This window comes from Phalacrocorax carbo, chromosome 1, assembly GCF_963921805.1.
Source record: "Phalacrocorax carbo chromosome 1, bPhaCar2.1, whole genome shotgun sequence".
Lineage (NCBI taxonomy): Eukaryota > Metazoa > Chordata > Aves > Suliformes > Phalacrocoracidae > Phalacrocorax > Phalacrocorax carbo.
The window spans coordinates 98,761,544-98,773,987 of NC_087513.1; the positions used below are offsets into that span (position 1 = coordinate 98,761,544).

Genomic DNA, 12,444 nt, shown 5'->3' on the forward strand with positions numbered 1-12,444 from the left:
TGTATGTCTTGCCAAGCGATTTCCAAAGTGAACAGATTTGTGGAAATTTTATCAGTAAACCAATAGTACTGAGCCAAGAGCCATTTCCTGAAATGCGAAAAGTTTAGGGAATTACCCCATACCCGAGGGTGTGTGAAATGTTTTGCTAGCAAACTTTATTGGCCTGTTTTCTTTCCCCAACCTTAGACATACTAATACTATTGTTGATTTATCTTTGTTTTCTGTCAAAGTTGGTAGCGAGCCTAAAAAAATGCGAATGCTCCCTGTGCCACCAAGATTTACTTGTGGCAAAAAAAGAAGTATAGCAGAAATTAAATCCCATCTGAGGGGAAACACTAGTTTAATTTTAATTTGTTAGGGCAAACTCAGCTGTGGCTGGGAGACTGCTTTGGTTCTGCCATGGTTGAATGACATTATCCCCCAAATTCATAACACTGAACTAGACGTTTAACCCCAAAAGGGGACGTATTGTCAACCTTAGTTTCAGTATGTGCTATATATGTTATGATGTCCACTGGAGCATGTAAAATACATATAAATAATGTGTCAGTATATCTGAATGAAATATATCTGTACTGAACTGTATATATTTTGTTTAGGCTAAAAATCCTTAGAAGAAATCTCTGAGGAAAGGAGAATAATTTCTGGCTGTACAAAACAGTTGTTCAGCTTGTTTTTTCATTGGAGTGTGGAGGTTTTTTTGTTGTGGTTTTTGTTGGGTTGGTATGTTTTTGGTTTTTGTTTGGGTTTTTTTATTACTACTGTTGTGTGGAATCATAGATAAGGACCTTGTGACTCATTAATATCACAAGCAACCCAGGCCATGTAACCCTTTTTATAAGTACCTTTTAAAACTACTTACTTTGCTTTCCCCATTGCCGTTGAAAGGCTATCTCAGCATCTCATTCCTTTCGTGGTTAGAAACTTTCTTCTGATTTCTAGCTAAATCTTTTCCAGGGCCTGTATAGATCCTCTTGTGTTGGCTCTAGTTAAAGCAGGTTTCATAACAGGGAACTGCTTAAACTCTTTTATAATAATGAATTTCTTCATGAAAGGGAATTCTGAAAGGCTCTTTAAGCATCTGTTCTGCCATATATTTGTCTAATGTGTACAGTGCTAATATCGCCCCGAAGTATATTAATCAAAAATGAAATTAATACAATCAGTCTTGCAGACTGATTCGTGTGATCTCACCCCACATCGCAGAGCCAGCTTCAATGTATTTAATAAAATTCTGGAAGAAGCAGCAAGAAGAGCTGGAGAGCTGCCCACGATAATACGTTTACAGCACTGGGGGGATTTGTTTGAGGGCTGCACTAGGATGTACTGTTGTCCTGTTGTCCATCTATCTGTATATCAATATCAAAGCTAGATGTTAACAAACAGCATTAGTAAGAGCTAGGAGGTTTAAAGCATGTTTAGAAGTAGACAATTAGAAATATATGCAACTATCAGTTTCTAGGCTAAGCCACAGTGTATTTAAGTGATTTTTGTGTTCCTGAAGGTGAGGAAAATTTTGAGGAATTCAGTTAAAATTTATTGGAATTTGAAAGCCACTGAATCAGATCACCATTTGCTCTTGTTAGAAAAAATGCCTGTGTGGTAGACAACTTCCATTAGTCCATTGGGTAGGGCTGGGATTTTCACTAACAATTCCTATGGCCTTTCAGGGAAGTTGGACATCTGTTTCCCTGAAGTCCTGACACACCAGCCTCATGAGCACATGACTTAGATTTATGTGCCACTTTCACACAGGTCCCATCTAGGAAATTAAAATTCTGATGACAGCAAGAACAAGAGAAATGAAATTTTTATCTGAATTGAAAAATCTGTCCCTTTCCCTCAGGTGATTGGGAGATTATCCTCCACAGGTGAAAGTAGTTCCATGTGTGGCATTTAAATCACGACCACTTACCTATGAGCTCTTCACTTGAGGGGCTTCCAGGGTCTTTATCAAAAATTCTGTACAAGGAGGAACATGAACAATCTCTGAAATGACATTCTACATGTTTTCCAGAAACATGATGCCCAGTTCACAGTCATCCAGCTAGTAGGCATGCTTCGAGGGATCGCTTCTGGCATGAAATATTTGTCAGATATGGGTTACGTCCATCGAGATCTAGCTGCTCGTAATATCCTCATCAATAGTAACTTGGTATGCAAAGTCTCAGATTTTGGTCTCTCTCGTGTTCTGGAAGATGACCCAGAAGCTGCTTACACCACAAGGGTGAGTTTCTCTGTTTGTTTATCCTTTTAAAATTCTTGTTGGTTGTGACAAAGTTAGACTGAAATCTGAGGGAGTCCCTGAGGCTGATACTCTGTGTTGCAGAGGCCATCCAGTCTTGCATGCTCAGAGATGTTCAGTAAACTGTAAATGCGTCATGGCTATTTTTTTTAATTCATGTCTCAGAGAAGACAGAAAGAAAAAAGATGGTTTCTGTTGGTAGTTTATTTTTCTTAAAGTATGTAAAATTCACAGCTTGGTTTCTTTCTGTTGGATGTGTAAAGGAGTGAATACCACAATTAAGGCCTGAGTTGGTTTGGCACACAATATTGTAAGACTTCATGTGTGCTTTGCGCAGGTTTTCTTACACTGCTGGTGTAGCTCCCACCCAGTAAAAAAAAAATCCTACCCAGCAATAATTTTTTTTTCTTTTTGAGTCTTCCAGTGTGATGGGACATGTCTGATTGGAGAGTACTGACATCACTGTTCTGCAAGGGTATATCAGTTATACCTGCTCTTGTACCCCTAACTGAGTAAAAACTTGAGTAAAACCAAATAAAAGATCTAGCTTAACTACTAATAAACCTCCTGTGCTTTCTGCTTCTTATATCATGTATACAAAGTGGTACCCATTTTTTGGAGACGTAATGATATCAGGAAGGAGGCTTGTCTCTAACTCTTTTGTCCTGAGATAGAGAAGCTTTCATCACACAGGGGACTGCCTAATAGTGTAGGCTGCTGCTTGGTTTTGGGGTTTTTTTTCTGGATTTCATCCTGCCTGAAAAGCTACCTGAAAAGCTATGTTGTCAGCTAGGAGCCTTAGAAAAGCCACAGTGTCTTCTAAATACAGCTGAGCTGCACCTCTTGTTCTAACTTGAATAACACTTCTGTTTTATTGTGGAAACCTCGAAGGCATACATTTAACTTTGTGTATGTAGATATTGCACTGGGATGTCCGGGTGCTCACTTTAATACCATTGCAAGTGGATTTTATTAACTTTAGAAAAAGTGGCTTTAATCTCCAGTATCTTAGTTGAGTGTAATTTGCAGCGATGCCTAGTAATCGTCTTCTCTTCACTGTACAAACCAGATTAGAGTAAAACCTATCAGCAAAATCTTAATGTGATTTTTCTAGGGCTCCCTTCATTCCTGATCACTGACAGGGGCAATCAATTATTTTGCGGTAGTTTGCACGCTACCTTCTTCATGGTTGAAATAAAATAACATGTGACAAATGAGTAAAGAAATCCTAGCTGTTTTCTTACACATTATATATACATTATATACACACACATTTATAGATACATATTTATCAATCATACCTTCATAACAGGCATGAAGACTCTATGCTTTATTTGACCTTTCAGTGCTTTCTTTGACCTCTGATAAGCTTTGGCATGTTGTTAGAAATATGCAATATTTACCACCTTAGAACACTGTCTGCAGAGATCTCTCATGGTTAATATAGAGAGACATTAGTAAGAGAAAGCAGTTTTCATTCTCAGTATAGGTGCAGCATTCATAAGTAAATATTAATATAATGCAAGAGTTCCTCAAGAGAAAATTGTCTGTAGTTCAGCCAGAGGTTTATTGCCTTGTCAGATATGCTTGCCTGCCCTCTTCTTTAAAAACTCCTGTGAAAGTAATGGGTGTTAGCGTCTCCAAGGAAAACAGTTTTAGATATAGCATTTATCTAGTCTCATATTTAACCTCCCTCTCCCAGGATGTATGCTTGCAAGCTAAGGCAATTACTCTGTGTCCTACCGCTACTGCCCACAGGCAGGTGATCACCCCCCCCTCCTTAAGCAGCCACTTACATGCATGGAGATTGCTGTTCTCTTCCTATGCATCCACCCGTTCTTTCATTTTCTAAGCAATTTTTCCAAACTTTCTCTTCTTGCTGGTCTCCTTCAGATTCTTTTTAGTTTAACTACATTTTCCTTAAATGTGATGCCCAAAACAGAATACTAATCTGCAGCGCTAAGCATAACATATTTATCTCATGTTTCTTACACGTGCCCTTTCTGTTAATATCTCCATGGGTGAGAAGTCTCTCTGTCTCCTTCTATCCCCAACACAGCTTTGCCACATGGCTGGTTCACGTCCTTCTGCTCGGACGTATGTATCTCTGCCAGGCTTCGATGTTCAATTCTCTTATTCCAAAATTCATCTGGGCGTGCAAATTAATCTATAATTTAGTAATGGCATTTTGTGTATTCACATAAAGCGCTGAATATACCTTTGAGTCCTAGTTAACTTAGCCAAAAAAGTTGTATAGGGAGGAAAAAGTAGCTCCCCATCAAACTGCATAGCATACAGCTTTATAAAGGAAGCATGCGTCCCTGAAAATGAAACAAATGCCAGTGACTCATACCCGTGGGTGAGCTAGGACAAACCAAGGTGCACAGGGTTTCAGTGTTTCTGGCCAGAGTTACATGTGAAATTCCTATGGCCAAGTGCAATGTAGATATTTTTTCTTCTTCCTCCTCTTCTTCTGCCACCTATTTTCTAGGCCTGCCTGCCTATTTACATTTAGATAGTGAAATCAGATGGAAAGAAACTATTCTGTAAAGTGTAATCATCTGTGTTCAGTAAACTCCATCTGGCATTTATGGTATATATGCAAAGTGCTGCAGGAAGATGTTCAGATAATTAAAACCTTCAAATACAACCTAGGACAAATCTAATTTTCTTCAAAAGTAGTTGCTGAATATACCTCTGCCACATCTTGACTCTGAGAGAAGGACAAGGCTATTTGCTATTCATCTTTTTGCTCAAGTTTCCTTTGAAGTGAATCTTGTATACATGTCCAGGAAGTGTGTCCCTGGAGTATGTTTGATCCCCAGCTTAAACAACTGGGGATCATGAGCGTGAAGCAGAGCTTCAGTCCACTGGAAGAAGTTGGGCAGTTCATGTTCCTGCTGCTTAGTGATACCACAAAACACAGGACCGTTTCCTAGTCTGCTTCTAGTGCATTTCACAGGCACTAATTATATGGTAAAACCAAGATGAAAATAGTGCCACTTTTTAAAATAATGGCATCATCCCAAACAATTTAATGCCTTTACCAATAAAAGATGACAACTACTCAGCAGGATCTTTGAAAAGACACAAACACCCCCACGCCACCCCCAGAAAAAACCTAACAAAAAAACCCCACCAAGTAATAACCACAATCCCAAATATTCAAACAGTAAAGAATGTGTGTTATATTAATGGGTAGAGACTTTTGCCTCCCCTCCACTTCTTCCCACTGCCAGTTCTCCATTTAGTATCGTGGTACCAGGGAAATTTATAGAATTAGCTGCAAAGGTAGAAGTTTTATCTATTTAGCCTCCTCTTCTACCTCTGTTTTCCACCTGTAAATGTCGAAGCCTGAGAACAATTCCATTGCTTTAATTCATAATTGCAATTCAAGATTGGTGTATCCCCAAGAAGCCCAGTCAGCCCTTCAGGCATTCAATACGCACCACTGAGTGGGTGAAATTTTATGTTGTTCAGTTCTCAGAAGCTGCGTCTGAAGCTTTGCATAAAGGATATGAACGTGTGTCCTTTTATATATCAATAACGTATGTATCCCTTTATATATCAATACATAATCTGTGATATTCGTGCTATTGTACAGGAGCTCTGAAGGACAATGCAAAGATCACAGGTGCATATGTGAAATTCAGGGAATCAAGAGTTGTAAGAAAACTTTGCTACCTGACAGGGTCATTTTTTACCTCCTGAATTATTGTCACTGACTTGATACCACAAAAGGGCTTTGGCAGCCTGTGGTCTGCCTGCTTACAGAAGCAGAAGCCAGCATTTGAATTAGGCTGACTGAGTGTTTGGATTTTTTTTTTTTACTGAGCCTTTGTGCCGGAGGGGATGTACTGTAATTATCTACATTCTCTGTACCTATTCACTTTTAATTGAAAGGCCAAGATTGTATAAAAATTGTCAGTGTCAAATTGATCCTTTTTATTCTTATTATTTTTAGATGTCTGTATGACAAGTGGGTGGACTAATGACACAGTATGAAGTGGAAGTAAATTTAAGCCATCACACATGTAGAGGGACTGTAATTATGTCACTCAAAGGCACAATATTTGGGTAATCAGCAGATGAACTTTGACTACTTAAACGCATAGTTGCATACATCACCGCTCTTCATGGCATTCCAATGTTAAACACTGTCCAGTTATTATATTTGCAAGGATAACTTCTCATTAAATCTACTTCACTTCAAAAAATGCTGTGCTTTGGTGGCAAGTATTCTGGTAGCCCGTGCCCCCAGGTAACAGTGTCAGAGCAGGGAGGGCACGGTGAGGCACTGCTCCCTTGTGTGCCCCAGGGAAGGGCACACAGCTCCTTTCTGTTATGCACGCTTTATTGCAGCTGGTGCTTGACAGAGACTTGTCGTGGTTTGTTCATTCCCTAGGTATGCAAAAACATGGTGATACAGTCTGAATGTATTGACTGGTGTGGTAAAAAAAAAATTTAAAAAAAAGCCACAAATTCTCTGGCCTGATGAGCATGAGGGAGAGCAGCAGTGCTCCGTTATCCTTTCCCACGTGAGGAGATAATATCAAGATAAAATATTCATTAGTAAGGGATGAACAAGTAGCATCAGGTAATTTTCAGGTGCTTAAGAGGGTAAGTCAGGCTCATCTCACTCACATGAAACCATCTTGCTCTGTACTGGTAAGATATCTCCTGAACTAGACTAAGTCCTTGTGTAATGAATTAAGGTCAGGCTTTTACTTTCAGGTTTTTCTGCAAAGTTCTTCTAATAATTCTGTTAGAATCCATTTTTCTTGATTCTCCTCTCCCCAGGCCTGTGGCTTAGGTGCCTGTGGCAGTCACCCGGTAACAGATTATAAATCAGAATATTGGAATGGGTTATGAAGGCCTGGAAACAGCTGCCTTGTGCTGGAGTGCCAGACGCCCTAGAAATAAATTGAGGACTTCATTGACTTTAGATGAATTATGCTGAACGGCCAGATACTGTAGGAATCACAGCTCCATCTAGAGCAGATAAAACTTTCGGTTACTGCTGGCTCACTAATTTCAAACCCCGAGAGTTGTTCTTTGACCTAGACTGCCTGGGATTTTGAGCTGCAATAACAAACTCCCACAGGTTCTAATACTAATGCTTTCTTTCCACTGAAATTCAGGCAGCTCATTTGGCTTCATGATGAGCATGCCCTTAAAGGGAGACCATGACAAAAATATGTAAAACCTGTATTTATCTTCAGAAAATAATCAGTGAATATATTACCAATAACTAGTGGTGCATGCATATGTAGATTTCTCTTTATAAGCCTGTATCAAATAGATTTAGGCAAACTTTTTCCTAGGCATATCTGTAATAATTTTTCATTTAGCAAGTTTGTCTTACATGTTCAGCCCCAATAGTATGAATTTGGAGGGGCAGGAGCCCAGTAATACCAACCAATAATATTAGAGTTTGAGATTTGCCAGTGGAGGATGAGCAAAAAAGATAGCAGATAAGGATGATTGAATTGATTGAAAGCCTAATGGTCATACATTGCATTATTAATAAAAAAAACAAACCAGCAACCCAGGTAGGATTTCTTAGCGCTTTCATCGTAACAGTTTACAGAGTAGGTATCATTATACTAGTTTTAAATATCGGGAGACTGGGGAAAGGGGATAAAAAACAAGAGGCAAGTAAAGAAACAACTATGGGAGCTTAGTTTTCCTAGCTCCAACTCTGTGGTCTAGGAGAAGGTGTTTGGTTTAATTTATGCAAATACCTTTGATCCTGGCATAGGGTATTGCAAAGAATATCCCAATTTCTGGCAAAGCAGAAAATTGAAGAGGTGATATGTATTCAAATGAGATGTGTATTTCTCAAAAGTGGTGGAATTGAAAAGGGATTTTTCTAATGCTGAATTATTGTTTTTTAATTTCAAAATAGATTATTTGAATTACAGCAAGTCCTATGATTTTCAAAGGTAATAGCAATAGAAAACTGTGCCTTTAATTTGGTACGACTCTTCAGATTTTCTGCATATATTGATATTTGGACACCTGCTAAAATGTGAATGTTGCATAATCCTTTGGGGGAGATTGTTTTTGTGTTAAAATGCTTATTTGTCTAAAAAATATTTACCAGAACTCTCCTTTTTTGCTGTTCTTGCTTGTAAATTATTCAAAACACAAGTCAACCAAATCCCTTTTTAAATACAAAGATAAGATTGACATTTTTATGACAAACTGGGGAGCAGAATAGCAAAATTATAGTTTTACACTCTAGTCAGTGGCAGTTGATTTCTTTTTTAGCTACATTTTAATAATCTTATTTTACTCGTTTATGTCAATACTACATGTATCTGTAGGCTTGTATAGAGTTACAGCTGAGACTTAGCAAAGAAAATTTATTTCCTTGTAATGGAATCTAGGGTTGTTGCACCTTCATTTTTCACTAGAAAAAACAAAGCCAGAACAACTTTGTTTCACTGAGTTTATAATCTTCCTTATGATGCAATAAAGCAGTCCCAAAATGTTAGGAGACTAATTAATGTCATTTTGTGTAAATGTGTTTCTCAAATTGTATAAATTACTTTTTCCATAACATTGTAAAGCTAAAGACCTTCTATCGAACGTGATATTTCCTGCCCTTGCCTAAAGTGCCCTAGCCACGAGCACATTTTTCCATGTGACGTCTGGCAACTATTTCTCTAGGGTTCAGCAAGAAGGGTTCCATTTTCATATCTTAACATGAAATTAAAAGAAGCCACTCACAGAAATTCACATTCTTTAGAGAGTAAGATTCTGAAAACTCAAAAATGATACTTCTGTGTTTCACAGAACCAGCCATTATGCTGATGCAAGAAAAACGATGTAGCTACCCTCTGCATCAAGGGCTTTCTTATGAGGCATGACATAGTTATATGTTCTGCCATCCTTCTATTTAAAATGTAGCTGAAGCAAATGCTGGAGAATGAGGCCCAGCCTGTCTACATCGCCACAACCCCACTGATGACACTTAGCTCTGTACCTTGCTTTCCTTCAAATCAGATGGCCCAGTCTCTTTTCCAGCAGCACTGATGCCTGTGGGCACAAGGGGAGGAGGGTTCAGGAGAAGTGGAGGCTTGGGGCTTAGCTGATGTGGCAGTGCTACCACTGGAAGCAGCAAGGATCAACAGTTACCTCTCTTATGTCTCCACCTGGCTGGGAATTTGAAACATCACATCTCAAGCTGAATGCCAGTGTTGGTTTGGCTTGGTCCCTGCGGGACACACTCACCTGTGGGAGCGCTGGCAGGGGGTTGGATCTCAGAAGCCCCTGCCAGCCATGGGGCATAGTGGTGGCCCTTTGTGCCTGGGCTCCAGCAGCCCCACGAGCTGCAAGTTCCTTTCCAGATGCGTTCCACAGGGTTGAGTTTGATCTGTAAAAGTCCTTTGCAGTTTACCTCTTGGGTAGCATAGAGGCAGTTTTGTCCTGGGAGTTGAGATGGGCTAGGGTGGGTGAGCACCCTGCAGGCAGGTCTGTGCTGGGAGGGCTGGCATCCTCAGCAAGCAGCCCGTGCTTCCCCCCACCCGCTCCTCTGTGTAGGCAGCGCTCGGGCACCTTGGCCTTGCAGCTGCGCTATAAATTCGCTCAGTTTTGCGGGCGACTTCTGAGCCTGTGGGACAAGCGGGAGACATTTGATTTGGAAGCTCTTTCTGTTCATGGGGTTTTGTCTGTGTAAATTTAAGACATGGCTTTCCCCCCGGCATTGACATTCTTTATTGGAAATCAAAGTTCACTCTACTGGTATGTGTAGAAAAAAGGCTGAAAAAGTGGGATTGATTTCTTTATCATCCACATATCTAAAAGTGTGAGTGGATTTGTTGTGAAAAGACTAGGGCACAGGAGAGTTTCCCTTCTTTCTTGGCTGTGCCTTGGACTCACTGAGGGACCCTGGACATTTGTAAAGTACGTATACTATAGTTTCTCAACAGAGTATGAGAAAATCAAAATAATTTTTACATTCTCAGTGCTGTTATGGAGCAGCATTGGGAATTGTGAATACACTTATAATGAATAGAAAATACGATGTGCTTTTTGTGACTAAAGGATATCATCTTATAGATTTCCAAGTCTGCAAGAGGGAGATGTCTGGCTTCTGTGATGAAACACTGGTTTCAAATACTGCGATTTATTTTCTGTGTCCTATTTGTTGTTCCACAAATAATGTGGAAATTAAGTGTTTACCTAGTGTTAAGGGTTGTGTGCAAAATAAAGGTTTGTCTTTTGATTAAGGTAGGTAGTCTGCTAAGTAGGATGGAGGGATCTATATAAACTCTATGCCAAGACAGATTCCCTCTCTGACCTTTGCCAAGTCTCTAAGACATATCTAGTGACATTTTGCAGGTCTAAACTGCAGCCTGAGTTAAAGCCTATCTGCGTTGCTTATATTTAATCTAATTTGTGCAGTATTAACCACGAGATTACAGATGCTTAAGCTCCAGCATGGGTTTTATTTAGGTTTCTAATTAACACTAACGTCCACATTTCTATTGTTAACCGAGGTAGTTAATCTAAAGCTGGTGAGTGTATGGCTACCCTCAGTGCAGGTACCCTTTATGGAAGCATAGGCAAAGCATTCATATCTTTACATTTTATTTCTTGCTCGTTAGTCAGTGGAAATAAGACCACTCCCTTCCCATACAGGTTATTGTGAGGGTAGATGTATGATCAGACTGTAGCATAAAGGGGATTGCAGAGCACCTCAAATAGCTAGTCTAGTGTGAAATATTCAGGATATATCCCTGTACATGTTGTGCATCCCTGGAACTGGAAAAGACTTTAGCTATCAGAGTTTTCTATATTCAAATACATTCACTCCAGAATTACCTTAAGTAACAACTTTTGCACTGCTCTCTTTTAGGACTGACTTTTCCTAATGTGTGACTCACAAATTAGAGTATTAAAAACCTCTGTCAAAGCTGGCACCATTGGAAATTGTTTCTTTCCTCTAATTCTCATATTGCAGAAACTCAGCCTGAGACTGCTTGTGTGCATTTTACTAATTTGACCTATGGCACCAAATGGTGGCCATAATTAGAGATGTTCCCTTAACTACAATATTAATTGTAATGGTAGCTTTAATTCTATTCAAGTCTACATCATTTAATGATGGCGTGCTTCTCTTGTGACTGTAAAAAAATGTTTAAGACTGCTTCCCCAGCTGACATTTTCGCACTCTCCCCTCTGCACAGATGACCCTATCCAAATCTGTCTTTCGGTGACTGTCTCTGATGGCTTTGGAATGGGAAATTTGTGCATAATGTCACAGTCACTGCCTTGTACAATTGGAGGTTTGGCATTAGTGAAACAGAGCAACAGCGTGGCCCCTCATTTTTCTTGAATGTCCTGGAGAGGATGGGGGGAAAACCACGGTGAAACCTCGCAGGTTCCACACCAACAGGGAATTCACTTGAAACACCTTACAGATAGCCAAATCCAGCCCCCTTGTGCTGTGCAAAGGGATTTACGATGTAAGCAAGGACCTCGTACTAGCTTTTTCATCCTTATGCTGCATGACTTTCTTGCCCATTTCCAAACATTTTATAACTGAAAATCAACCATACTTAACTTACCATTCGTTATTATCTGTGGATATTATGCTACACATTAGTTTATATGTGTGCATATCTATATATATATATGTACATGCATACAGTATCTGTGCTATGCTATGTATCTATAGCTTCAGTAGATTTTGCACTGTAATGTACTTTCCTCTGCTTTAATGACAAATGGCAATAGCGTTTTCCAGCTTATGCTGTTTTTTACACCAATATAATGATAATTGAGAATCTCAGAGATAAAATAAATAATAATGCAAAATTATATTCATTGTGTTACGGTCAAATGGACTGGTTTATTTTGTTTTGCTCCTAGGGGGGCAAGATTCCTATCCGATGGACATCACCAGAAGCCATTGCATATCGGAAGTTCACATCAGCCAGTGATGCGTGGAGCTATGGGATTGTTCTCTGGGAGGTGATGTCTTATGGAGAAAGACCATACTGGGAGATGTCCAACCAGGATGTGAGTATATTGTTATCTGAGTTATGTTCTCAAATAAAGGATCAAGCTGTGAAAGGAAGTGAAGCATAATGAAACCAGGTGGCTTTGAGTTTTCAACGTTGACATTGAATAAGATGTAGAAATTAAAATCTCCAAATCTCCCTGGTCAAGTAAAAGTTCTAATGAAC

At 39.4% G+C, this 12,444-nt stretch overlaps 1 protein-coding gene across 2 annotated transcripts in view; it reads left to right on the forward strand.

Moving 5' to 3' along the window:
* The window catches only part of EPHA3 (EPH receptor A3), a 230,366-nt gene that overhangs the window by 196,490 nt on the left and 21,432 nt on the right, over positions 1-12,444 (forward strand). For both annotated transcript variants that reach the window (XM_064468604.1, XM_064468610.1), the window contains exons 13-14: positions 2,018-2,227; positions 12,128-12,277. In XM_064468604.1, coding sequence (XP_064324674.1) covers positions 2,018-2,227; positions 12,128-12,277 — 360 coding nt within the window. The remainder of the gene's footprint in view (positions 1-2,017; positions 2,228-12,127; positions 12,278-12,444) is intronic.